General features: G+C 34.7%; 1 protein-coding gene across 1 annotated transcript; it reads left to right on the forward strand.

Annotated features, from left to right (window-relative positions):
• Positions 1-3,459: 3,459 nt before the first annotated feature.
• LOC100261358 (succinate--CoA ligase [ADP-forming] subunit alpha-1, mitochondrial) lies at positions 3,460-26,551 on the forward strand. Its single transcript, XM_002271710.5, has 7 exons — positions 3,460-3,940; positions 5,106-5,315; positions 11,796-11,966; positions 14,698-14,821; positions 21,998-22,059; positions 24,645-24,726; positions 26,067-26,551. The coding sequence occupies exons 1-7, from the start codon at positions 3,740-3,742 to the stop codon at positions 26,204-26,206; spliced, it is 990 nt and encodes a 329-aa protein (XP_002271746.1). The 5' UTR covers positions 3,460-3,739; the 3' UTR covers positions 26,207-26,551.

The raw sequence follows: 26,551 nt of genomic DNA on the forward strand, positions 1-26,551 counted from the left end.
TTCAATAGAAGAACTTGAACATCCTTAAGAGAAAGTTGATTTGCAGGTCCAAGTCCAGCAAGTATAGAAAGGATAAGATCTTCCTCACTTACGAGGAAACTAACAGTCATACACTGATCAACTATATTTTCCATTTTCACAAAGTAATCGCTCATCGATAAGGAACCTTTCTTTAAGGTTTGTAACTGTATCTTCAATTGCAATAATTTTGCTTTAGAACATGATGAATATAGATGTTCCAAATCAATCAAGAGTTCGTGCGAAGTTGTGCATCGAATCACTTAGCCAAGAATCATTGTTGACAGATATAAAAGTAACTAGCTTAGTAACAATTGATCCTCTTTATTCCACTGTTTGTATGTTGGATTCAAATTTCGAATCTAATTTCCAAATGTATCTTGAATATCAAGAAACTCTGGTGTATAGGCATTTGTGTCAAATAGGTATCCACTAATTCCATGGCCTCAAACTGTAGGCAAGACTTAAGACCTCCACAATAGATAATTGTCACGATCAAGTTTGACTAAAAGAGTTAATTTGTGAGTGTTAATTTGTCCCTCAATGCTTCTTATGAGCTCAAATTCATACTCATTTGAGGGTTGAAAAGGAGTGAATGCTTTGTGGTTAATCCATGACTCATTCATTTGGCTTACATCACTCACTTTTCTAACTTATGGTTTTCAAATTTTCTTGATTTTTGGAGCATGGACTAATCTTGCAAATCTAAATTTAATTAGATTATCTCTAGCCCTCATGAGCTTCTTTCTATGACTATTAGAGGGTTGAGGATGTGAATTATTCCATAGAAATTAATTTGGGTATTGGTAAAGTCCACACTCTTTGATTTTCTAAATCCCACTTGCTTGCTAACCTTTTTTGACATCCAAAGTGTTTTTGTAAATTTGAACTTTTTGGCTTATTTTAAAATAATTTTTAGCCTTGGAATATGTATTAAATTTCTTAAATATATTAAATAATTTTTATTTTGTTAAATAAGTCTTCTTCAAGCTTGTTGAATCAAATGGTTTTTTTAAGTGTCCAAAATCTACCATGTTTTTTAACTTTGAGATATTTTTTTGCCAATCAGTCATAATTTGTGGGTTTTTAAATTATTTTTAATATTTTCCCTATATTCTAAACTTCTCAAACAACTTAGTGGGCTTTGGTTTTGCTCAAAAATCAATTTTCAAGCTTATGAATTAATTCCATCATTTCATACTTATTGTGCTAACCTAAACCTAGAGTTGTGAATTGTTTTTTGAAATATGGGACAATTGGTACATGTTTGAACCTCATTATTTTTTTTAATGTGTTCTAGATGCTTTAAATATATTATAGAATTTTAGTTTTGATTTTATCTCATCTTTATGTTTGTCAAATAATTTCATGTTTGCATGACTTGTTGTTCTACCTTGTTTCTGAGCAATATGATGTTCTTTGAAATTTGAGATAATTAATGGATGTTTAAGCACTTTGGGCTATTAAATTTTATTTTAGACACTTTAAACTTGTATAATTTTTTATTTTTTTATTTTTACTGCATCTTTAACTATTTTATTTGAATTTTTTTTTATAAATATCTACTTGTTGTCCAACTTTTGTATTTCTTATATAAATTTGCTAATTCAGTCTCTTTTTGCACGCTTCTTATAGGAGTGACGAAACATCCCTACTTAAGATGGAGAGAGTTGGTATGAATGTATGAGGTAGAGTATCTGGATGAATGAGCACATCCTTCATCTAGACAAACTTCACTCAAATAGAGAAAAGTGTCTTGATAAACTATGTCCAAACAAACTATGTCTAAACAAATGAGCACATCCTTCATCTGAACATACTTCACTTGAATAAAGAAAAGTGTCCTAATAAACTATGTCTAAACAAACTATGTTTGGACAGACTATGTCTGGATCGGTAAACGAGCTAATCAACATAAAATGTTCATTTAGGTAGAAATGGAAAGTACATGGTAACATCCCATAGCGCTTAGTTAGTTATAAGTGCATGAATTAATGAGCCTCTTGGAAAAGGCATCTCTTTCTGAGCAAATCAAAATTCGCCCACTAAAGCCTATTTAGCCAAGCTAGTTTGAGTAGATCAACAAAGTTAAAAGCAATTTGAAACGTTTGATTGTTACACATAACTAATAAGGTAACATAAAAAGTAAATGTCAGACTTGTAAAATGGTAGAGCATCAAAGAAAACAAGGAGGAGAAAAATCTCCCCACAAAAGCTATCCATTATGTAGTTTGACTTAATCTTCGAAGAGGTCTGCCTGGATAATATCTAGACACACCTTTTTTTTTTTTTTTTTTACAAGAATAGCTAAGTAAATGAGACATGAAAACTAAGGGAAGGAGGTGCGAAAAATCAAGGTCCCAACACTTCTAACTTCCTTTGATTTTTGATTTGTATTGTAGACATCTTATATATGTTAGACAAGCCTTCCTTTGTAACATATCTATTCTTTAAACATTTTATTTAAATTTATTTTGTAACTATGTACTTGTTGTCCTGTTTTGATCCCTGCACATGTTATGTATACTAGTCCACTTTAATGCTAGTTTAGCCATTTTTGATTCTTGATTTTGTTTGTGTATATTTTATATATATTAGATGACTTTTGTATTGATATTATATCCTTTATTTTGTTTATGAACTAACACTTTCTTTCTATGCAAGCACGCTGCCCCATTTTGGGCATTATTGAAGTATGTTTCCTTCTTTCTTTGTTGGTTTGATTTCTGTGATGTGCATATTGTGTTTTGAGTGTTCTTTATCTATTGTTCTACATCACATTTGCCTTGTTGTATTTTTTGTTGTTGTTGTCTCTTGGTATCCATAGTTTATTAGTCAATTGTCTTAACTTATTTAGTAGAAACCTTTTTAAGGCTTGGAGGGTGTCAACCCTATGGTACCTTCTCAATAAATAACTTGATCCTCAAATCTAGATATGATTTTCACAAACATGTTATCCTTTAAAAAGGAATCACTTATTATTTTATTTCTTATTTTGTTTTTCTGTTAAAAATAAAATGTGATCCTAACTTTTTAAAAAATAAAAAAAATTCACTAAAAACCAAGTTTTGCTGTTGAGTGGGAATGCATGTAAAAAATATGAGTCACAAACATAACTTAAAAGAAATGCTTTAATGTGAATCACAAAATTTAAAAGTATTAAAACACTTTATCTTGACCTCTACCTCATGGTTTAGCCCATTTTAAAAAGGTAAAGACTTGTACATTTCTAGAAATGAAATTCAAAAATTAAAATTTTTATTTAATTAGAATTTTAAAATTTCATTTTAACTAGAATATAATTATTTTAAAATATAATTTTCAAACATAAAATTTAATCATACCATTGTGGCATTATTTCATTTTTATTTTCAAAAGTAGAACACTTAAATATAAGGAATATTTGTATAAAAACTTTTGCTTCCAATAAAAACACAACTTTATTTTCCCATAAAGCTCTTTCTTTCAATTCAAAATACATTTCTTAAAATATATTTTATTATTATTTTTAAAAAGAAGAGCTAAATCAAGGCCTTAAGCATTTTTGCATTTTTTCTCTCCATTTCAATTTCCCCTTCCCCCTTACTTTTATGCCAAGTGCACGGTTTTGGCCTGTAGGAAGATTCAACAGTTTCGCCCCAGTCGTCTCCTCTTCCCCCGATATTCTCTTCCCTGTGCTTAGAACTTTTTGATTTGGATCTTCAACAACCCATTCGCAGAAATGGTTGGACAAGTCAGAAGGCTGATCCCATATGTGGTTTCCAGAATCAAATCACCACTCGCTCCTCCGTCTCGCCATCTGGGCACAACTGCTCCTCCAGCTGTCTTCGTTGACAAGAACACGCGCGTCATCTGCCAAGGCATCACCGGCAAGAATGGCACCTTCCACACTGAACAGGCCATCGAGTATGGCACCAAAATGGTAAGTTCTGGCAGCTCATCTGGCCCTTTTATGGTTTTGTTGATGGGTTTGGTTCCTAATCGGTTTTAGATCTGTAAAATGAATAGATTTTGCTTAATTATTTGTTGGATTTTTTCATAATTTAGACACAAGCAATAATCATCCCTCGTTCTCAAAAAATTGGGTAATATGGATTTGTGTCATTAAGCATTTTTCTATTGACATTGCATAGCTTACAGGAAGATGTGTCACTTTTCAAATTAACCAGGCTTACAGGTATGGATTTGTGTCCATGAGAGGAAATGTACTGTTTTAGTCCTTATTTCTACTACACTGGTCCAAACACCACACTGAACCACACAAATGCTGCCACCAAAATGAACACTATTTGAATCACCAATCATAGAAGTAGACCCCTGAATTTTTTTGAAATGGATTAATACTTCCAATTGAATGTGTGAGTAAAAGATCCACAGATGCGTGTGTCATAAGGATTACATCTTGTGTGAAACTTAGTAGCATACAATCTAAGATCTCTTCTATGAAAGACCAAGATCAAGTTCCATAGCTTTAGTTCAAAATAATTATTAAAAATGAAACGACTTCATTGCACCCAATACCATACTCTTTTGGGTAAGTGCTCAAATGTCATATAAAAATTTACTGACTTGGGAGAATTGAGGTCAAAATGAGAATTCTATTGACATTTTGGGGGCTGTATTAAAATTAGGATAATCTTTGGATCCCATTATCAATCTTGAAGGGAGTAACTAGTAGACTAAGAAAGGTATAAAAGAAAATTTTGAACTTTCTGGGTGGCCATGGGCCTCCATTGTCCCTTGATAAGTCTGACTCTAGCCACCATGTACACATGTTTGTTGTGGAGTTCAGTCCACTAATCTAAACAGTAAAAAAAAAGAAAAAAGAATCAGTTGAGCGAAACCTGATTTAGCTGACAAATCCTAATACCTTGTTCATTTTCTCTCATTGAAACACATAAATAGTGTCTCTTTTGAATTATGATATTTTATCATTGTCTACATAATGTGTATTTTGTTTCTCATTAGTTTTTATGCTTGTATTCTGTTCTGTATGATGCCAGCTACGTTTTTGTACTTCAGAAATTTGCAAGTAGTATAATCTTGTTTTATTTTTATTTTTTTATTTTTTTTATTTTCCTAAGTAGGTTGGTGGGGTGACACCAAAGAAGGGTGGAATGGAGCACTTGGGATTGCCTATTTTCAACACTGTTGCAGAAGCCAAGGCTGAAACAAGGGCAAATGCATCAGTGATCTATGTTCCGCCACCATTTGCAGCTGCAGCTATCATGGAGGCAGTGGAAGCTGAACTGGATCTTGTTGTGTGCATAACAGAAGGAATTCCTCAGCATGACATGGTAAAATATCTTCTTTTTTTTTTTTTTTTTGTTTTTTTTGGTGCAAAAGTTAATGATGTTCCAAGAATGCCAATGGAAAATGGTCATCAGATTTTTGTGCAATATTGGAGGATCTAACTGTTGCATTCCAACAAAATCTATATTCTAGACCAAATGTTATAAAATTCTATGTCCATTCTATCAGGATGCACTTTCAGTAGATTTATTAATAATCTTCATATGCGTGTTTATGTATTCTTCTATATAGTTTGGAACTTAAGTATTAAGTTGCTAGCTTGTGATTGTGAAAATTAACAAGTCATCATATGGAGATAAATGATAAAACTACTCCTGTTATTAGTGATATCCTGAAAGTGCTTTATCCCAACTATGTGAGGGTTGAAATTTAATTTCGTTTCTCTGATTTTTCCATTTGCAGCATTATAAATCCAGAATCATGTATGTAAATTCAAAACTATTTCAAGTTACCTTTAAGTGATCTAGCACATTCCCATTCATGCCACTATACCATTGAATAAATAAAAGAGTTTTTGGCCTTCATGAGATTGTTTTAGTTGACGGTTAAGATTAGCTTGATTTAGGGGATAAGGTTAATTGTTTTTGAGTTTATACAATGGGTTGTAATTGTTGGGGCATGATATGCATTGTGGGTCCAAATCCTAATAGCTTAAGATTTTAGGAAAATTGGTTGTCCAATCACAAATGTGTGATTTGTCCACATTGTTGTGGTGTATGCCTCCCATGGTTAGCGTGGTTTGTGGGGGGAAGGGGGTGGGGGTGGGGGTGTGGGCGTGGGCATGGGTTGGGGATGGATGGTTTGGTGTTGAGTATGGTATCTTGTGGGTCTAAATTCTAACTTAAGCTTTTAGGAAAATTGGTTGTCCAACACAATGATAATCTCTTTTGGAGTTATTTATTATTGAATTGAAGATTATCATCTTTATGCTTTGTTTCAGTTTACAATTGGTTTTCTTCCCTTCTTATTATATGATATTCATTCCATTTTCTTTATCTTCTTATTCTTCTTGTCTTTGAAATTTGTTGGGTATTGGAATATGATTTAATGTGTGAAACACAAGCCTCTCTTCGAACCACTACAACAACCCCAAAATTATTCCCAAATGCTTCATTCAATCCACTCCTTTCCAAGAATTCTATGTGAAACTTTAAATCCAATCCCTTCAGTGTAATGTTGGATTTTAGAGACATCCTGCATAAATTTGGTATCAGTATCAGCTGAGAGATGCAGGGCCTTTGAGCTTTGCATACAGAAAGGTGGGTTTCTCCAATGCTGAGTGACAACTAAAAGGTGGATTTTGAAGAATTTTTCAGGGAGCATACATTTGCATAAAAAGGCTGACAAGTTACAAGATGCTTAAATTCCATAATTGAATGGGAGTTTGGACATTATTCAAGCTACACTAGACAACTACATGCTATACGTTAAAGGCTCTTTGGTTTTATTGATAATCACTTTTACTCTTCTAACTAAAAAACATGATTCATATTAGTCTTGTGTCCCTATTTTTCCAATGCTAACATGGAGATTAGTTTGCTCATCCCATCAGAGGAAAAAAGGTATTAGTGCTCAGTGGAACCCCTAGCTTATGGATTGCATCAAGCTCAATTCTTATGGTGTTTTGGATTACCCAGGGCAAATGTGTATTATAGTCATAGATTTTGGGTTTATTGGAGGGCCTATATGAGTTTGCTGCCATAACATTGAGGAATCTCATTGTGGAGGGGGGAACTTGATGATGGACTTACCCTCAGCATCATAGGGAAGGAGTGGATCTTGGAGGTATGCTCAATGAGGTAGATTCTTGGTGTATGGAGGTCAGAGTGATGTTTGGCATGAAAGTTGAGATCAGCTAATCATGAAGCATATAGCTTAGCTAAGAGGGTGACCTTCTCTTTCTAATGTTTGCTGGCACTTCTTCCTCCATGGGCTTCCTTGGATTAGCCTTGTCTTGGTGGTTCTATTTATGGTAAGCAGTTGGGAGTTTCATTTCTATTGGTGTCTTAGAGTGAAGAAAGTGTCAAATTCAAAGAGAATCATTTGAAAGCTTATTGGTTAAAGGCGATAAGATTGATAGGAATGTTCAATGAAGCACAAATTGCTCATGTCTCTGTCTAGTAGAAGTCATGCTGACTCTCTTGCTACAATTGCTTTTAAGGTCAAAATGATTGACATAGAAATGCAAAATGGAGACAAAGATGATTAGGAAAACCATGCTTGCGTCTTCCTTGATGTCTATTGATATTTGATAAAGCTTGTCCAACCTTTTCTTTTTTCTTTTTATTTATTTTTTTTGATAAATTTGCTTTCCTATCCTTAAAAGATCTCTCATCTTTTAACATACATTCTTTTGCCCTATTTCTAATAGAATTCTGTTTTAAAAAGAAGATCCTAGATTGGTTGATGTGGATCAAGGTGCTAAGTTGGAAGTTGGTGATTCGGAAGTACTTCTCAACTGGTTATATGGCTTAGGAACCTTCTTTTTATGGTATTGTTTGGGCAGACAAGTGGAAAACCTTCTTTATGGATGCTTAATTGGAAGGGTCAGCCAGGGTTGAAAATGTTCTTTTTTATGGTCTGGTGGATGTGCCTGTGAATACATTCTGCTACTATTGGATCATGGGAGGGCACAAAGTTGATATAACATGATACCTTGTGTTGGCGAATTACAAGCAATGTGGTCACCTGCATTTTGTATAATTGGTGTGAGGGATTATGTTTGTTTATGAGTAAAGCAGCAAGTTTACCTGGCAAGCATGTCTATATCCACAACAATGACTTGATATTATTTTTTATATATCTAGAGGGATTTCATTTATGGATTTCTTGGGTTTATCTGCTAGTTCATTTTGCATCATGTCAATGCAATTCAAACTGTTTACTAGATGGAATAAGACTTTAAAAAGAGGACCTTTATGAGAACTGCAACTGAACACATTAGTAGGAGTGAAAAATAATTATGAATGAAGACCTGTGATTCACTTTGTAAGTCCCACGGTGGTTACAATTCCTCCAACAATCAAAATACTTTTCCTTCTACATCAACAAATTTAAGTTAGTGTGAGTGTAGTCTTCTGGGTGTAGAACTTTAATGCAGTTGAACACTTGTAAAATCTTTGGGCAATTTTCAGCCCTATGTCTAATTGGATTGTTAATTTTCACCGAGTAGGATGACCTCACTACCTATATTACTCCTGAGCAGAAAGGGATGGACATTGTTGTGCCAGAGGCAGAATAAAATAGTGTTGATATTTGGCAGTGAGGTTTGATAAAAGACAGCCTCGTTGAGTCTTACATTCTCTTCACTACTTCCAAATCCATATGATATGAAGTGGGCAAACATCAGTGCTCTCAAAGTTCATGAGAAGTGTTTGGTGATGTATAAGTTGATACAATGTAGTGCTAACTGTGAAGGTGTCCCATAATTTGTTGGGTTTATCACGGCTACAATCAAAATGCTCCCTTTAGCCTGAGCTCATATCCGGATGTGGTTCACTTTTTTCTGATAGCTATGCCTGCCTGCTGAGTGCCGCTTGAATCAGGAAACCACTGAAAATCTTCATCCCTGTTCCTCAATATTTGCATACATCCCATGTATCTTGTTATATGTAATTTCACTGTGTCCCAATTAATAACCTGATTATGATTTTTTATAGTTTGTTCTTTTTATTCATTTTAGTGTTATGCCTAAAGAGAAAGTAAATATCTACATATTGGAACAAAGCATACCTATGATGTCTTAGTACAACATTAAATTGCAAAGATGTCGTTCGGATATACATCTGCATTTACTATTTTAAAAAGCAGAAAATACAAGTGTTTTTCTAATTATACCTTTAATTTTTTATAAATACTAGACATGTTTTGTAGTTCTAATTTTGTTTTAATGATAAACAAAAGCATGTTTGATGATTACATACCAAGAAATAAAAAAAAAAAAACTTTTTCAACAATTTTCCAACTATTTATCTGTGATTTTTGGCAATTTTATGATATTCACATGTGAGGCTCCAGTATTATTGGCTTGTTAAAGAATAATAAGATATAGGTTAGTTGTGGTTGTTACTTTTCTATTTTAGACTTTGTTTTGGGGATACAAAACTTTTTTGGTTCCTTTATTGTTATTATTTTTTGAAGTTTTGCTATCCAATTTTAAATAAAAAGTGAAAACATGTCACTCTACATGATTTTTACAACTATTTTAAGTTTTGAAAACAAAAATTGAAAAATAGAAGTGTGACCAACCTGCATTGTTCAGTTTGAAATTAACTTTTCATTAGAAATTTTCAGAATTGTTCTTAGTTATAGAAAACTGCAATACAAAGGTTATCACTTATCACACTATGGAGTCAAAGATCATTCATAGTCTGGCCATATGTCTCAATCCATTCATTCTAGACTTACATTAGTTTTCTAAGCTTACTTTTTCCTAAAGAGAGTTATTTTGAGAGGAACCCTGAAAAATTGCTATAATCTTTACCTCATCTGGATTCATGATTTTGATTCTAGATGAGAATATGAAGTAATTTTAGTCTGAAAAAAATGTCCAAACTAAGCTTCAAGCTCACTGTTAGCCCCCTAACTCGAAAAATGGCACTAATGGCCTCATGGGTAGGCCTTGCACCCATAGGAGCCTTATGAAGGAAGCAAGGTGGAACTGGAGGTTTTGAGTCAAAGGGGAACTGTTGCTGGTTGGGCTAACACTTAGGTTGATAGCACTGCACCGTCACGCACCCTTGCGGGAATGGGACAGCGTGCGCACATGCACTGCCATGCACAGCAAGCAGGTAGTGTGCCACTTGCATGCACGACAATGGCTAAGACGCAATGTGAGGCTTATGGGGATTTATTTATTAATTTACTAAATAAATCCATTATTCTTCCTCAAGTAGGGTTGATGCCTCTAAGAATATTCAAAACGGCTTAAAATGCTCTTTAAGGGAGGGGATGGTAGGTGACTCAAGGTGGGCACCAAGGCAAGGCCTTGGCCGCACCAAGGTGGCACCTAGGCATTGCCATGGCACACGAATGACATGCTAGCATGCACACATGGGCTCCATGACGTGTGGGTGCAACTTGTGACCGTAATGGCACGAGGCATCATATAGCCTTTCCCTCATTGGCGCTGGCATGTGGGCGCTCAACCTTGTGCATTGAGGCAGCCCATGAAGCCATGGGCACAATGCCATGGCATGTGCTACATGAAGGAAGGCCTTGGGCATGCCATGATGGAGTTGCAAAAAGCATGACCAAGTTAGATGGGTGGTTGATACATGGCATAGGGGTGCAACCCTTGTGCATGGAAATGACAAGCCATGGGCACAATGCCGTGGTTCATTGCTGCAACCAAGAGGGGTTGGACATGGCATGGGGTGTCCTTGTAGCAACCAGATCAAGGCAGACATGGTGGTGCATGGCTGACACGAGCAAGGCATAGGAGGGCCTTGCAACAAATGGTTCATACATTAAACTCAATGTGCTATAGCCACCTTGACATGGCAGAGAGTTGGGCACCAGTTTGTGGGGCAAAGCACACTGATGTGTCAGAGAGGGGCTGGACATGCGAATGTGGCTGAGGCAAGATAATAAATGCAGGCTATGTGCACACCAAAAGGGGTTTGATGTGGGCCCGACCCACATGCATTGAGACCAAAGACTAGACTATCATGGGCTTGACTTGTAACATGGACCAGACACGACCTAGGGCTGAGGTGATCAGAGAAGGGCTTGTTTGGTTGAGTGGCTGAGGCGGTTACACTTGCACCTATTGGCAAGGGGTGTCTTGGATGGGCAGGTTTTGGCTTGGCATCAAAAGGGAATGTCAGATAGAGATCTTGCTGGCTGCATGAGGCATGAAGGGACACCTCTGTTGGAAGGAGTCTCTTCAGCTAGGTGTTTTTGGTGGTTGCATAGCCACCACCCTAAGCTCCTGATTTGAATTCAAAATTCAAACAGATGGCAGTGTGTATAAAAGCCTTTTGCATTGCAGAGAGACTTAGAGTGTTTTATTAGATTGTAAACACTGTGGGGTGGGTTCTCTGACTCTGTATAAGTGTTGGGACACTTAGAAACAATTTTGTAATCTTGTAGTTTGGAATAAACACAAGTTGGGAAGGTTCCTGTATTTGGTAGTTGCCTATTTACGTTTGCTTTTGCTATGACATTGAGAAGGTTAGCTAAGGTTGAGTCTTAGTACTGCACACTTAGAAAAAAAATTGATGCCGATTTTACTGGGTGTGACACTCACCAAGATGGCTATTTATTTGGTTTTGGTTTTAAAATATTCAAAATATTTTTATCTTTATTTTACATGTTTTTGGTGGTTTCTTGGCATGTGGTTGTTTTTCATTATATATTGGTTTTTTTTTCCCTATATAATTCCAAGAGCAGGTTAGGCACTGGCTCTAATCAAGAATTTTATTTTGTTTTGGGACATCAAAGTTGATATTTGCAAATTGCAGGTTAAGGTGAAGGCTGCTCTTAACAGGCAATCAAAGACCCGACTGATTGGTCCAAACTGCCCTGGTATTATCAAGCCTGGAGAATGCAAAATTGGAATTATGCCTGGGTACATTCACAAACCAGGGCGTGTAGGAATTGTTTCTCGATCTGGTACACTGACATATGAAGCAGTAAGATTTTGGTGATTTATGCTTTTTCTCATTTGCAGTTTGCATGAGTCTAGTTAATGCAAAAGCGTATTAAGACCTTAGCTTTCAGATAAAAGTTAAAATTTTTCTTTTTTTATGACAAAATATCTGAAAATAAAACTTAAATTAAAAACAGAGAGTACTAAAACATCCAAAGGCTATTAAGACTTTAGATGAAAAACAAACATGGCTTCTATTTGTCTTAAATGAAAGTGTTACTTTTATTTTCTGAGATCATTATTGGATAATAAGGTTTATATATGTGTATCTGCCCTTGAGGCTTGGCTCAAGTGGTGAAGGGTTGGGCTGGGTTTATGGGGGTTCCGGGTTCAAGTCCCAATGGGGACAAAAAAAGGAAAAAGAAAGAAAGAAAAAAGGTTTATACATGTGCATCATGTGCCATTACAGACTTACCTTTATGAGAGAACATATTAACATGCTGGACAGTCAGACTTTATAGCCAATTTATGGCATAAGAGATTTCTTGGACACAATTTGTTATAACTCCTTATGTGGTTAAGAAAACACTTGGTCATTAGGCCCAATTTTAAAATCTCATATATACATACATACACATATACACATATACATATGCATATACATACATATACATATGTATATGTATAGGTATGTATGTATATATCTATGTATGTATATATATGCATCTATATGTATATGTATATGTATATGTATAGGTATGTATGTATATATCTATGTATGTATATGCATATATATATATCTATGTATAATGTAGATACATGCATACACATACATACACGATGTCCTTGCATGTTTGAAAACGGCTGTAAAGATCTAATGTAGCTTAACTGTAGTATAATTACATGGCAATTCTGATTCTTGCTCATATTTAAAGAGAAGCAAGCTAACTTTATTTGAGGCAAATTTAGTAACATGGAGCTTTCTTCTATTTCTTTTTTAAGCTCCAACATCTTTTGTTTCTATTCTATTTGGTTTCATCTATATCCTACTTATTTAATACTTATTTTTACAATGAGAAAAATCATTTAGTCTCAATCTGATGAATCAAGGAAAACACTAAATACTTGATCCCCTTCCAAGGACTATGTGTCAATTAAGCCCAGTGCTTGAACCTGGGATATCCCGTCATTGAGCAGGGATGCCTGCCAGTTGAGTTGACCTTACGGGGCCTCATTTATTTGATACTTCTATGTTCAAAGAAAAAGACGTTTGAGAAGACTTCCAAGTGTTGGCCTTATCTCATTTATTAATGTACCATAAAAAATATGATTGAAAATAGATTTATAATATTTCAGAATGCAAGGAATGCATATAGGTGATTGCTGGACCACTTCTCTTTCTCTCTCATAGTTCTGCACACGGTCCTAAATAGGTTTTTTAATACATGCAAATAAGCAAACCTTTCAACAGGTGTCTTCCTCTCAATCATTTTCATTGTTTGTAAATATGCTCCTGAGAATGTCCTCAAAATGGTTTTATGATTTTTATTTTTATTTTATAGTTGATTGGTTTTAAGTTTAGAAATTTTAATATTTCCACATTTTACTTGAATATAGAAATAAAAATAAAAATAAAAAGGGTTTAGTTGCCCGGATTTTCTTCTTATTAGAGCTAAAAGCCTTGCCTAACTGTTTTACCTTTAAAACATTGATTGTTACTGGCATTGAGCACATCCCACCTGCTAGGTCATTAATAAGTACATAGAATCACCAGAAGTTGTGACAGGATGTATCATTTGGCTATGCTCTTATACAAAATTATCGCATGCATATATGGCTTCACAAATTTATGATTTCAACAAAAGTTTGTGACAATCCAATAGAAAAGCATCAATCAATCTTGATCCCATGTTACATATAATTAGGCAAATAGTTTACTAATTGACCTTATGATCTGGATGGAATGACAATGCATGACAAATAACAATCAACCAACTATGATGAACCAATTAAAGAGGATGCTTTCAGTTTGTATTTGAAAAATACAATAACTGGAACCTGCCTTACTATTGTAATCCTTCCTTGCAAGAGAGGAAAAGAAGCCGACCTCATCTGAAATTCCAAATTATACCTTAGTTTCCAATGAGATAATGATGAAAGACCTTAGAAATTCCTGATTTCAAATCCCTAAGGCCTGCTTGATGTAGTTTTAACTTCAACTGAAGTGCTGTTCTCAACTCAAAATAGTTGTATGAAGAAGCTACTTTTTCTGAAACCTCTTTTCCAAAAGCATTTCAGTGCCAACTTCATTGAGAAGAGCCTTTAAGCCCTTATCTCTTCTGCTTTAAGGTTCTTTGATATATAACAAAACATGTTATAAAGCACTTGCTTGTGAGGGAGCTTTCAGACAATCAAAATGCTGTGCCAAACTGGTCCAAAAATATCCTTCAAATTTATTTCTTCCAGTCAAATTCTTTCCAAAAATTTGTTACCTCTTCTAATCCTTGAAAATTTATAAAATATGTAGAAATTGTTGGGTGTCATTCAGATTAAACGAGCTTTCGTAGTTTCTTACTGCACCAATCCATTTGTGGCTCACACTGATCCCATCACAATCTTAGCAGATTTAGTGAGGCAAAGTAGTGGCATAAACAGTTCTAATTACGTTAATGCCTTGATGACAATATGACATTGATGCATTTCCTATGATTCATCTCACTGTTAACAATCATCTTATGCAATTTTCAAATGATTATCTTTATTATATGTGGTAGGTTTTCCAAACAACTGCAGTTGGTCTGGGGCAATCTACTTGTGTAGGAATTGGTGGGGATCCTTTCAATGGGACGAACTTTGTTGACTGCGTGAAGAAATTCCTTGCTGATCCTCAAACAGAAGGTAAATTTTCTATGTAAAAGAGCATAATCTTAAATGGGTAATTTCTACTGGTTCTTTGATGCTTTTCAGGAAGTCAGTGCTAAAATAAAAGGAAAAAAAGATTATATACACTGAATTTTTGTCATTATCCATAAATTGTTAATAAGTCTGATTCCAACAACCTACAGTTAGCCATAATAATAAAAAATGCCCACTTTTAGCCTTTAAAAAAAATAAAATGCCCCAATTTGTGCTGCATAGCTTTAATAGGCACTGTCATTAAAGTAATAATTCTCACGATATTGAAAGCTGGAATTAGGATTTTGAATAATTCACCCACACTGATTTTATTGAGTTACAACCTATTTATACAAGCTGTACAATGAAGGAAAAAAGGAAATATGCTAAGGAAATAAAAACAAATAAAGGAAATAGGCAAAGGAAATAAAAACAAATTCCTACAATTACTCTAACTTTCCTATATTGCTATAAATATACAAATCAGATTTGTTTTTCTATGATTTTAATCCATAATCAAATCAGAAGAAACATTCTCTACTTTCCATTACCTCCCTCCCCTCCCCCACCACTCACAAATATTATGCATTCCCAACTTGTCTATTATAGGATTAAACATGGTGTTTATGAGTCCTTTTGCGAAGACATCTACTAGTTGCTATTTAGTAGACACAAAAGGAGTTACAATCTGCCCCATCTCAATTTTCTCCTTTATGAAGTGTTTGTCCACCTCCACATGTTTAGTCCTATTGTGTTGGACTGAGTAGTGAGCAATACTGATAGCAGCTTTATTGTCACAATGGATAGATAGTTGGTGGTCCTTTAGGCCCCGATCGTAGCTCTTTGAGAAGATTTTTAATCCATAATACTTCACAAATTCCCTGGGCTAATGCACGGAATTCAGCTTCAGCTCTTGATTGTGCTACAATAGTTTGCTTCTTGCTTGTCCAAGTAACCAAGTTACCTCCCACAAAAGTACGATAACCTGTAGTTGATCTTTGATCGTTGACTGAACCAGCCTAGTCTGCATCCACATAAGCTTCCACAAGAAGGTGATCAATCTTCTTAAAGAATAGACCCTTACTTGGGGTGGCTTTAAGGTAGCTTAGAATCCTTTTAATTGCTTCCAAATGACACTTTAGCGGAGAGTGCATAAATTGGCTAACAACAACATAGGCTATGTTTGATCGAGTATGGGATAAATAAATAAGCCTTTCAACAAGTCTTTGATACTTATCTTTGTCAACTGAATCTCCCTTAATCGCTGCTCCCAGTTTATGCTTAGGATCTAGAGGTGTAACAAAAGGTTTGCACTTTGTCATCCTTGTTTCTTCTAAGAGATCAAGTACATACTTTCTTTGGCAAACAACTATGCCATGCTTGGTTCTTGGATTTCCTCAAACTCTTCTGCCAAGTGCATCTTTAAACTTTGAATAATCCATATACACTTCCTCCTTTAGGTTTCTATGCAAAAAGACATGTTTAACATCAAATTGGAATAAGTTCCAATCAAGATTAGCTGCTAGAGATAAAAGGATTCTAACTGAATTCATCTTAGCCACTTGAGCAAATGTTTCTTGGTAATCAATACCATGAGTTTGAGTGTATTCCTTAGCTACTAATCTCACCTTGTAGCTCTCAATAGAGCCATTGGCTTTATATTTGATTGTGAAAACCCATTTGCATCCCACTGGTTTTTTTCCACTAGGCAAACTACTTCCCAAGTTTCATTCTTATGGAGTGCTCTCATTTCCTCAAATATGCATCCCTCCATTTAGGGTTTCCTAGAGCTTCTTACATATTTTTTGGGATGGTTTCTGATGACAAGGCAGTGGTAAAGGCTTGATAGTTATGGCTAAGACGATGGTAGGAGAAAAGTAGGCTAGGGGATATTTAGTGTAGGCTCTAGCACTTTTCCTATTAGCAATGGGAACATCGAAGTCAGATTTAAGCAAAGAATTTGATGGAGTTGAAGGATTGAGAATGATACCTTTCTCTGGAGATGGGGATTGCCAATTAGGAAGAATGGTAGGATTTATCACATTCTCTCTTCTTCAACTTGAGTAAACCAAGAGAGTTTTTTGAATTCCAACAACTTCTTGATTCATCTTGTTACTGCTATCATTCTGTGAAGTCATAGACTCAATTTTAGGGTAGTGATGAGATTATTTATGGTAAGGTAAATTGGGCTAGGTAGGCATAAAGATGATGATAAGTCTTCAACTCCTAAATACTCCCCTTGAAGAGTTATTTGAGAAAAATACAGAAGATTTTCAAAAAATTTGACATCCATGATGATGTATTTTTTCCTGGTTGGAGAAACAAACCTTTATGAGTTGGAGAATAACCTAAGAAAAGATACTTAAGAGCTCTTAGATCCAATTTGGACCTCTCTCTACTTTGAACATGAAAATAAGCAACACACCCAATTTTTAGTGGAAGAGATCTGAAAAGATTTGTATGAGGAAACATAGTTGTTAGCAAATCAAATTGGAGTTTTCATATCAAGAATTTTTAAAGGCATGCGATTGATCAAATATGCAGGTGTTAGAACAACATCACTCCAATAGTTTTTTGGGGCATTTTTTTTAAACATTAGAGCTCTTCCCACTTCTAAAAGATTTCTATTCTTTCTCTCGGCCACACCATTTTGTTGAGGTGTGTCATTGCACGAAGAAAAATGTACAATGCCATTTTCAAGAAGATAACTCCCCAAAATTGAATTGAAATACTCTTTTCCATTATCAGTTTTGAGAGCTTGTACTTTTGTTTGGAAATGAGTTGAATCATTTTATGAAAATTTTTTAATGAGAGGGCAACTTAAGATTTTTCACAAGCAAATCCATGTGGTTCTTGTGCAATCAACAATAAAACTCTCCCAAACCATTTAAAACCAAAATAAAATAGAGTTGTGGAGGGACCCCAAGCATCACAATGAATGATAAAAAAAGGAACTTTTGATCTTTTATTACTCAAAGGATATGGAACACGATGACTCTTGTACATCTCACAATTTTGACATTGAAAACTTGAAGGTTTAATTCCAAAAATAGTTCAGGAAATATTAATTTAAGAGAAATAAAATTTGGATGTCCAAATTGAAAGTGCAGCAACCATATCTTTGCCTTTTTTTATTTTAATTTTCAGAAGCTTTAGAAACCAGAACCCTTGCATACTCTGTCACTTTGGGAGTTATGTAATAAAGTCCTCTCTCCTCAACATTGCCAATCTTAGGCCCTAAAAACCATAATGAGTTAGATAAAACTTTATACAACAATTGAGAGATTTTGTGATTTTACTGATTGATAAAAGATTACAAGCAGTTTTTGGAACACGAAAAACTGAATCAAGAGTAATTAATGGAGAAATTGAAATAGAACCTTCTCCAATAGGGATAAATGAGGACAAGAAATACTTATACTCAATTGTCATATGATTAGAGGCTCTTGAATTAATGATCTAGGGTTTAGATAAAATATTTTCAGATGCATGTAGTGCATAATCAATATTACCTGACTTGGCAAAATAAGAGGAAGGGTTGGATTGAGATCCATATTGACCTAGCATCTTGTAAGTTCTAGTTGATCCTTATTGAAGAGACTTTTGTTTGATGATTGAGAGGTTATTTCAAGTTCAAGATCATTCGCAATGATCCCTTGGAAAGCTTTCTTGATGGGTGCCTTGCTCCCTTTATCACCATGTGAAGGGGTTTCTATCACAATCTAACCCAGTTTGTTTTAGGTGTGGTAAGGTAGGCTACTATAAGAAAGATTGTAAGGTTAAGAAGAAAATTAATGACTTAAACATTTTAGAAGATTTAAAAGATTTTCTCTATGATGTAATGTTAAACTCCTCAGAATTTGAATCAAGGACTGGTTCAAATAATGATTAGAAGATTTAAAAGATTTGCTCTGTGATGTAATGTTAAACTCCTCAGAATTTGAATCAAGGATTGGTTCAAATAATGATGGTGATATTAATCAACTTCTAGACACTGATGAAGACAATTTGAGTCAAACATCTAGTGATCAGGAAGAATGCATTAAGGGTAGTTGTGGTTGCCATCCTAAGACTATAAATGTCATAAGCCAAGAACAAGAATTGGTTTTAGATGTTTAAAGAAAGGTAGAAGATGAAATTGTTAAGCAAGAACTTTATGAAGTCTGTAAGAAATCTGTCCGTAAGCCAAAAATTAAGAAGACAGTAAGTACTTGTAACCTAAATGAAATCTTGATAAGATTTAATCAAAATTCTTTTAAAGATATAACCATTAAGGATCTTCAGGAAGAAACAAGACAGTATAAGAAAGAAATCAAGGGTTTAAGACAATTCAAAAGTTTAGGTTTAACAAACCTCCAAGACCAAATCAACAAGATTGTTGTTAACCAAGGAAACCTTGAAGAGGTTCCAAAATCTTCACAAGTCAATGATGAAGCGACAGATTCATACTTGAATACTGTTAGCAAGGTTATTTTCCAAAAGTGGGAAGTCTCCCTAACTATAGTAATCAAGGATAAGTTTGTCCTTCATACCATTGCTTTGATTGAGTTAGAAGCATCTTTGAATTGCCTCCAAGAAGGTTTAGTCCCAACCCAGTTTTATGAGAAAAATAAGCAAGTGCTTTCAGGAGCCAATGCCACAAGACTTATGATTGATTACAAATTGTCCAATGCACACATTTGTAACCAAGATATATGCATTAAACAAACCTTCATTCTAGTTAGAGACTTGAAGGAAAAGGTTCTTCATTCTATTACCTGCTCAGCATATTATTTCTTTACATTACCGGAACAAAAGGTCGACCCTTCTATCTTGTAATCTTGATCTTACGGACCTTTGTGCTAAATCCATTAAGAAGCATATCAAGTTCTGGAGAGCCAGAATTATCAGCTGAGACTTTGAGGCTTTTCCCAAGGGTATGGGTCATCTTATTGCAACAGATTCCTTTCATCAGATCTTCTACAGCAAGAGGATTGATCCTCTCTGGATCAAGTCCATCACAGAGGATACTAAGTTAATTGATTAACATTGAAAGGATTATCTTCTCCCTTGATTTTCATTCAAGACAAAGTCGTTTAAGCATACTGTCAGCATTGGGATTCTCCACTAATAGCTTTAATAGCTACAATAATAGAATCTTGGTAATCAAGATGTCTATTATCCCTTAAACACATGACAATTGAGGTGTTTAAACCTATTCTTGTCAAAAGCTTAGTTTCTACTTGAATCATACCAAAGTGTATGAAGTTTTAGCCTTTCTTATGTTTCTCTATGGACTTACTATCCAAGAGTCTTATTGCTTGATCATCTTGTTCTAGGTTGATGGTTTACTCAAGTGTCTTAATGGTGTAGTCTGAGAAAAACTTAAAGGTTCCTTTTTTGTAAATTTCTTAACTAGATACCTTGGGTGTCGTATGGTATCAGAGCCACGGGAAGGGAAATTTGGTTTGTTTTAAGATTTTAATCTATCCTAAGAAGTAGCAATTTGCCTAGAGGCAATCCTAGGTTGTGCCCGTTGTTAGCCAAGGTCAAGCATGTTTAGGGCAAGGTTTTTGGGTGGTTACTCACTTAGGTTTGTCAATTTGCTATTAGGCTCTAGATTAAGACCTTAAAATGAGTGCAATTTTCATAGCCATGTTTAAGAAATCCATTGATTCTCAAGAAGCTGTAGTAAACAGTGAAAAGATTAATTATCCTAAGACCTAAAATGAAATTGGTATATGTATGTATATATATATATATATATAGAGAGAGAGAGAGAGAGAGAGAGTGTAACAACTCACTCCCAACCGTGTAAATATTATCCACTTTGGGTCCAATGGGCTCTCATAACTTTAAATTTACAACGTTAAGAGGAGTTCATACTTATATATCCTTAAGAACTTTTTCTCCTATTTGATGTGGGACATTACAATAGATGCGATTTAAAGTTGTGATAGATTCTTGAGCTTAGAGCGGACAATATCTATATGGTTGGGAGCGAGTTGTTACAAATGGTATCGGAGCTAGCTTTCGATCCTAGGACCTATAAGTTATCAGAGCCCTTTGTAAAAATTGTGATGTCTCACATTGGATAGAGGAAAATGGTATCAAAGTCGATCTCCAACCCTAATGTGGGGGTTTGTTTGACCTTGTGAGGGGTGTTTGTTTGTTTGGTCACGTAATCCCATGGGACATAGTGAGATTGTTTTATTTGTGGGGGGGGGGGGGGGGGGGGGGGAGGCAGTTGATTTTTGTCTCACATTGGATAGGGGAAAAAATTCTTAAGGCTATATAAGTATGAACTCCTTTTAATCTTATAGATGTGTTTTAAGTCATGAGGGTCCTCTTGGGTTTAGAGCGAAAAATATCTATACAGTCGGGAGTGGGTTGTTATAGAGAGAGAGAGAGAGAGAGAGAGAGAGATGTTGAATGACCAATACCTTGTACCATTAAAAAACCATTCCTCAAGTTCTCAACTTCTGCCAACAATTATAAAAATTCTTTGTTCTATTGAACTCGTGGAGTGAATCTAGAAAATTGTTTTTTCTTTTTTAGATCTAATCTTGTAATAAACCATTCTCTAAACAGTTTCATGTAAAATATTGTGGATTTGCATTGTTATTAATTTTATATTTTCTTCTAAGTTAATAAGTTAATTATTTCTCGTTAATTTCATGCAATGTGAAAGTTTGCATACAAAGGAGGGAATATAAAAAGATATGTTGTTTCATACCTAATAAATGCTTTAAAGGGATATTAAGCTGATTGTACTATGTTGTATTTGAAGATTGAGGTGAATACATGAAAGATATTAGATCAATGGATGCCCTGTATATGTTCACCATTCTGCATTTTGTATACACTATGGACCATGTAGTTGTTATGCTTGCATTTCATTGACAATATCCTAACTGATGCACTAATGTTTTTATTAACACTTTCAAAAGTTGAAATGAAAATTTCAACATTTTACCACTAATTTCCCTTGTTTGTCTACAATAAGAAAATTTTCCACTCTACTTTTTTCAACTTGATATTGCATGTTTTCTTGACCATAATATCTTCATTTATTGTTGTTTAATTCTTTGCTCCTTCCCTTTTCATCACTTGATTGACTACCAATATGTTATAAGATTTATTGTACTTGAAGTGGAGGTGGAAATTCACTTCTATTTATGCTTGCTTTTTGCTTGTCAGGTATCATTCTTATAGGTGAGATAGGTGGCACTGCAGAGGAGGATGCTGCTGCTCTAATAAAGGTGACTAGTGTTGAGATTTAAAATTAACATTGTGAAATTGAGGTAGAAACTTAAGATAATCTGGCATAACACTTGCAGTCTATTGCACATTGGAAAGAGTGGGCTGCATTTCATTGTTTGGCTGGGATATATGTTTAAGAAAATGCTGACATTCTTAATTTATAACATGTGGCATGTTTTGCATGTAGAGCAATCATGTAATATGCAGTCAAGTAACAATTCAAATTAGAGGTGTGCAAGTTCTGTCTGGTGATTTTTAATCTGGAATATTTGGTCCAATAGGTTGAAATTTATTCTGCAGCCTAATGCTTAGTTCAGTGTGGTTTATCAGTTGATTAGTCTAGAATCCTAATTTATTTAATTTGGTGTAGCTGATAATTTGATCCATAATAGTCTTATATTCTTTGGCAGATATGTACTGCCCTTTTGTATATAATTTTCTTGCCTTTCTCTCTGTGGCACATGAGAATCAGGAGGATAATGTTGAAATCCTGTGCTGTTTGCATAATATTTTATAGTATTTTCCCACCATTTATGTTGAAAGTGTTATGTTGTGTGGTTTAATAGGGTTCAGGATTTAAATCTCAAATCTTATGATCTGTGGGAAAAATCTAAGATTTTCTTATTGAGAGCAGCACATGCATAAAATTCGAATCATCTGGCATAAGATATAACTAGTGACAAGAGTTGAGTTTGGTCCAAAAGGAATGTGTTTGCAATAAAGGTCCCATTTTCAGATTTGGGGAAAAAAATAATCTTAATCTATAGGACAGAGAGGTTGATGTTATAGGTGCCACTTTACTCTTCCTTGTAATTTTTTCTGCCATACAATGAAAAAGTGAAAGATGGTAGCCTTTTATGTGTTGAGTTGAAGTCATTATCCTTGTTAATTTTTTCATGTTTTTTCCTTCAATAACAAATGAAGAGCTTAAAAACTTTGATCTTAATTAGCTTTTCATTTGTTCAAAAAAGCCTAAAATTAGTATCCGGTTAGTTTAATTAGATTTAAAACTGAAAAAGTTAATGATATTTTCCTTTTAATTTGAGAGTTAAAAGACAAATATCATTAGCTTTTTCAATTTTAAATCTAAATAAGCGAAAAAGGATAAAATTTTTTAGAGTTTTTTATTTTTTTATTTTATGAAAAGCTAATCTGGATAACATTTTTAGTCTTCTTGAAAGAAACATGAAAAAGATTAAAAAAGGATAATGTTTTTAACTTAAAATAGAAAAAGTTATCATGGTTAGTTTTTTTTATTTTGGTTCGAAAAATGGAAAAAAAATGGAGAGTGACATGGCACTTGCCACATTGTCCAACACTCTCCTACATGTACACAACATAGTAGTTGGGACTATTTTCCCCCCCAAATGTTGAAGTTGGACTTTTTTGTCTAGGCTTTGTACTTTGGGCCCAAACTCACAAGAATTAAATCCTAGTCTCCCTCCCTCCATACCCAGTCTTGCAGGAAATCCCACGTAAATATTGTAAGTTATGCCAGTGTACAATATATATCTATATCAAGGATAATGCTAACACTCGACCAATAATTGTAGAATATTAAAATAAATATTGGAAACTGATAGGAATTGCCTGCCTTCCCTCTCCACTCTTGCAGGAAATTCCTTGTACAGTGCAAGTCATCCCATAGTACAAATATATTTGTATATCAAGGACAATGTTAGTACTCAACTATTGATTATTAACTTTCATTAAGTAAAAGCTCAACCTTGTCCTTGATGCCCCATAATTGTGTTATGATCACGCGTATTGCATTTTTAGCTGACAACACATACACACACAAAATAAAAGCATATACATGACAGTTTAAGATAGGTCCATTAAGGGGGCAGCCTAAAATCACCAGATTGAAAGGTAGCCTAGGTGCTAACTGAGGTAATATGTAGTTAAATATTGTTTGTGTTTCTATGGTCTCAGTTTTCGGCAAAAGTTGGGAGAGTGGTGATATACCGAGACAGCCTCCTCTCCTTTCTTCCTCTCCCAATACATCGGTGGTTTTATGCATGTTAAAGACATTGCTTAAAGTCTATTTAAGTGTTTTCCATTTTAATATATATACAATTCCTACACAATTTGATGGTATGTTAACTATGAAATGTAAGAAACTTCTCCCAATCTACAGTTAGCATGTGGAGAACTGCTCAGCATGGTGCCTTGGCCCCTTTGCCTGGCCCTTTTTTGAAACTTACAAAAGAGTTAATCTATATTCATTTTCACTCTTTTAAATGCTTTATTTCTGTCTCTTCTACACATACCAGACTCACATAAATAAAAATGTATTAGCAAATACTCACATTTATATCTGCATCATAGCACTTAATTTGGGTTAGTTACGGTATTTGATACTCCATGTCTATTTAGGAATGCATCACATGTGTCAATGTCTAAAAATCATCACTTGAAAGAATAATTTGGTAGTTGGTATGTGTAACCACTGGGTATTTCAACATTACAAGTCCATTCAAAATTAAGGCTATACAAAGTTTTCTGTGCATTTTTATTTCTCCACAGTATCTATTTGTTCCCTCTTTGTGGGAGGTAGTGATTTTTGTGAGAAATGAAACAGGAAAGTGGGACTGAAAAGCCTGTTGTTGCTTTTATTGCTGGACTGACTGCCCCACCTGGCCGACGTATGGGTCATGCTGGAGGTATTACATCGCTATTAAATTTACAATTTAATGTTTTGACACTATTGTTGCTATTTTTGTTATTTTTTGTTTAATGAATATACTTTTACAGTACATTGATTCTGGGTCCATGCTTTAGATGGTATAACGGTGCCAGTTTAAGTCCATGGTTCACTTCCTTTTTCTCCTTAAATGCGGTAAATTTTTAAGCAACCTAATCGAGTTCACTAGTATCATGGGTAAGATTGAGATGAAAACCAGACTTGTTTCAGACACCAAGATTTTACTGTTTCTTCACGTGGACATGGTAGGATTTCCCTCCCTACCCTTCTCCAAGTTGTGTGCACCTCTGTGTGCCAAACTGGAAAATTTTAGAAATGTTCTTACTGAGAGTATACATTTTTTATGTACTTTTAATTCCAAAGGTTGATGTGTTCTTGTAGAATTTCAAAAATGTTGGTTGGTTAACCATGGAGTTCAGTTGAACCTTAAAATCTCTAATCCTCCATGAGATGTCAATTGGGTTGGCTGAGCCTAAAGTGTTTTGCCTCATTGAATATATCCATTGTGGACTCTAGTTTCTTTTACCATTACAAGGATAGTGGATGTTTTTCTCATGGTTATTTGAGTTCTCTATGGGCTAGTTGATATTGCCTGCTAGAATTTTCTTAGCGATTGAGGTTGTTCAGAAGTTATGCTTTTGCTCTAAATTTGGAATAGGATTGCAAGCCAAGCTGAGCCCAGTTGTGGGGTCTTCAAGCTGATGTTGATTAAAAGTTGTCAGTTGACTTTGGCTAGAGCCAAAATGAAGCTTGAGCTGCATGCTAAAGCTTAGAGGTGAATGCAACAATGTCCATGGTGGAGAGTGGCTGATAAATTGAGGAGAAAAGGAATTTGTATGCTGCCAGGAATGGAGGAGATTATTTGGAGGCACAATTTATATGCTGTTAGCTAAAAGAGGAGGGGGGTTGGTTTGAGGGGTTTAACTCTTTACTTTGTGTCTTCTTGCTTTGGCTTAGTTTGATGTTACTATAGCTTTTGGAAAAATAAATTTTAGCTGTGCTAAAAGAAAAATCAGCTGTAAGGAAAAACAGTTGATGTTTGGTAAATTATAGTTTCAAATTGTCAGATATCTTAGGCGATTGTCATGGGCTTAGTGGTTGATGTTTGAGAATTATTCATGCATGAATCAAATCATATCTTCTTGAAGGGTTACTAATGAATGTTGAATTTTATGGACACAATAATCTTCTCATCTTTATATTCAAACCCTTGCATTTTTTTCTTTTTAAAAGTGGCTATGAATGATTTGATGAAATTACTACTTTTAATTTGTTTTTTGACCTATATTATACTTGCAGCTATAGTATCAGGGGGAAAGGGTACAGCTCAAGACAAAATCAAGACTTTGAGAGATGTTGGGGCAACCGTGGTTGAGTCTCCAGCAAAAATTGGCGTTGCCATGCTTGACGTCTTTAAACAGAGGGGCCTTGTGAGTTAGTTTTCGCCTGATATCTTTAATTCTTCTTTTTTCCGTTCTCATTTTCTTCTCAAAGTTGATAAATGCCTCAGCCAATCTTTTAGAGGCAGTTGAACTCATCTTTGGCATTCAATGGTAGAAATATTTTCGTGGTTCTCCATGCTTGACCTGGAAAAATGTCCGGGAAGATTCTTTTTCAGTCTTTTCCATCACATGGTGATTTGCATGTTTCATTGAAATTCTTGGTTATTGAAGTTTCAATGTTTCATGTCGCCATAACGCGTAAAGCAAAACTTTTGTACTAGATGCTTTATTTTAAATAGTTTGCAACTGAAGATATAGGATCCATTTAATGATTTTCTTTGA

This window comes from Vitis vinifera, chromosome 10 (genome assembly GCF_030704535.1).
Source record: "Vitis vinifera cultivar Pinot Noir 40024 chromosome 10, ASM3070453v1".
Classification (NCBI taxonomy): Eukaryota; Viridiplantae; Streptophyta; class Magnoliopsida; order Vitales; family Vitaceae; genus Vitis; species Vitis vinifera.

Bases quoted from the DNA above. Each gene is read 5' to 3' on its own strand.
- LOC100261358 (XM_002271710.5), top strand. From the start codon at position 3,740: ATGGTTGGACAAGTCAGAAGGCTGATCCCATATGTGGTTTCCAGAATC. The intron at 14,822-21,997 runs GTAAATTTTCTA...TTTGCTTGTCAG, and splicing joins TGCTGATCCTCAAACAGAAG to GTATCATTCTTATAGGTGAG. The intron at 24,727-26,066 runs GTATTACATCGC...TTATACTTGCAG, and splicing joins ACGTATGGGTCATGCTGGAG to CTATAGTATCAGGGGGAAAG.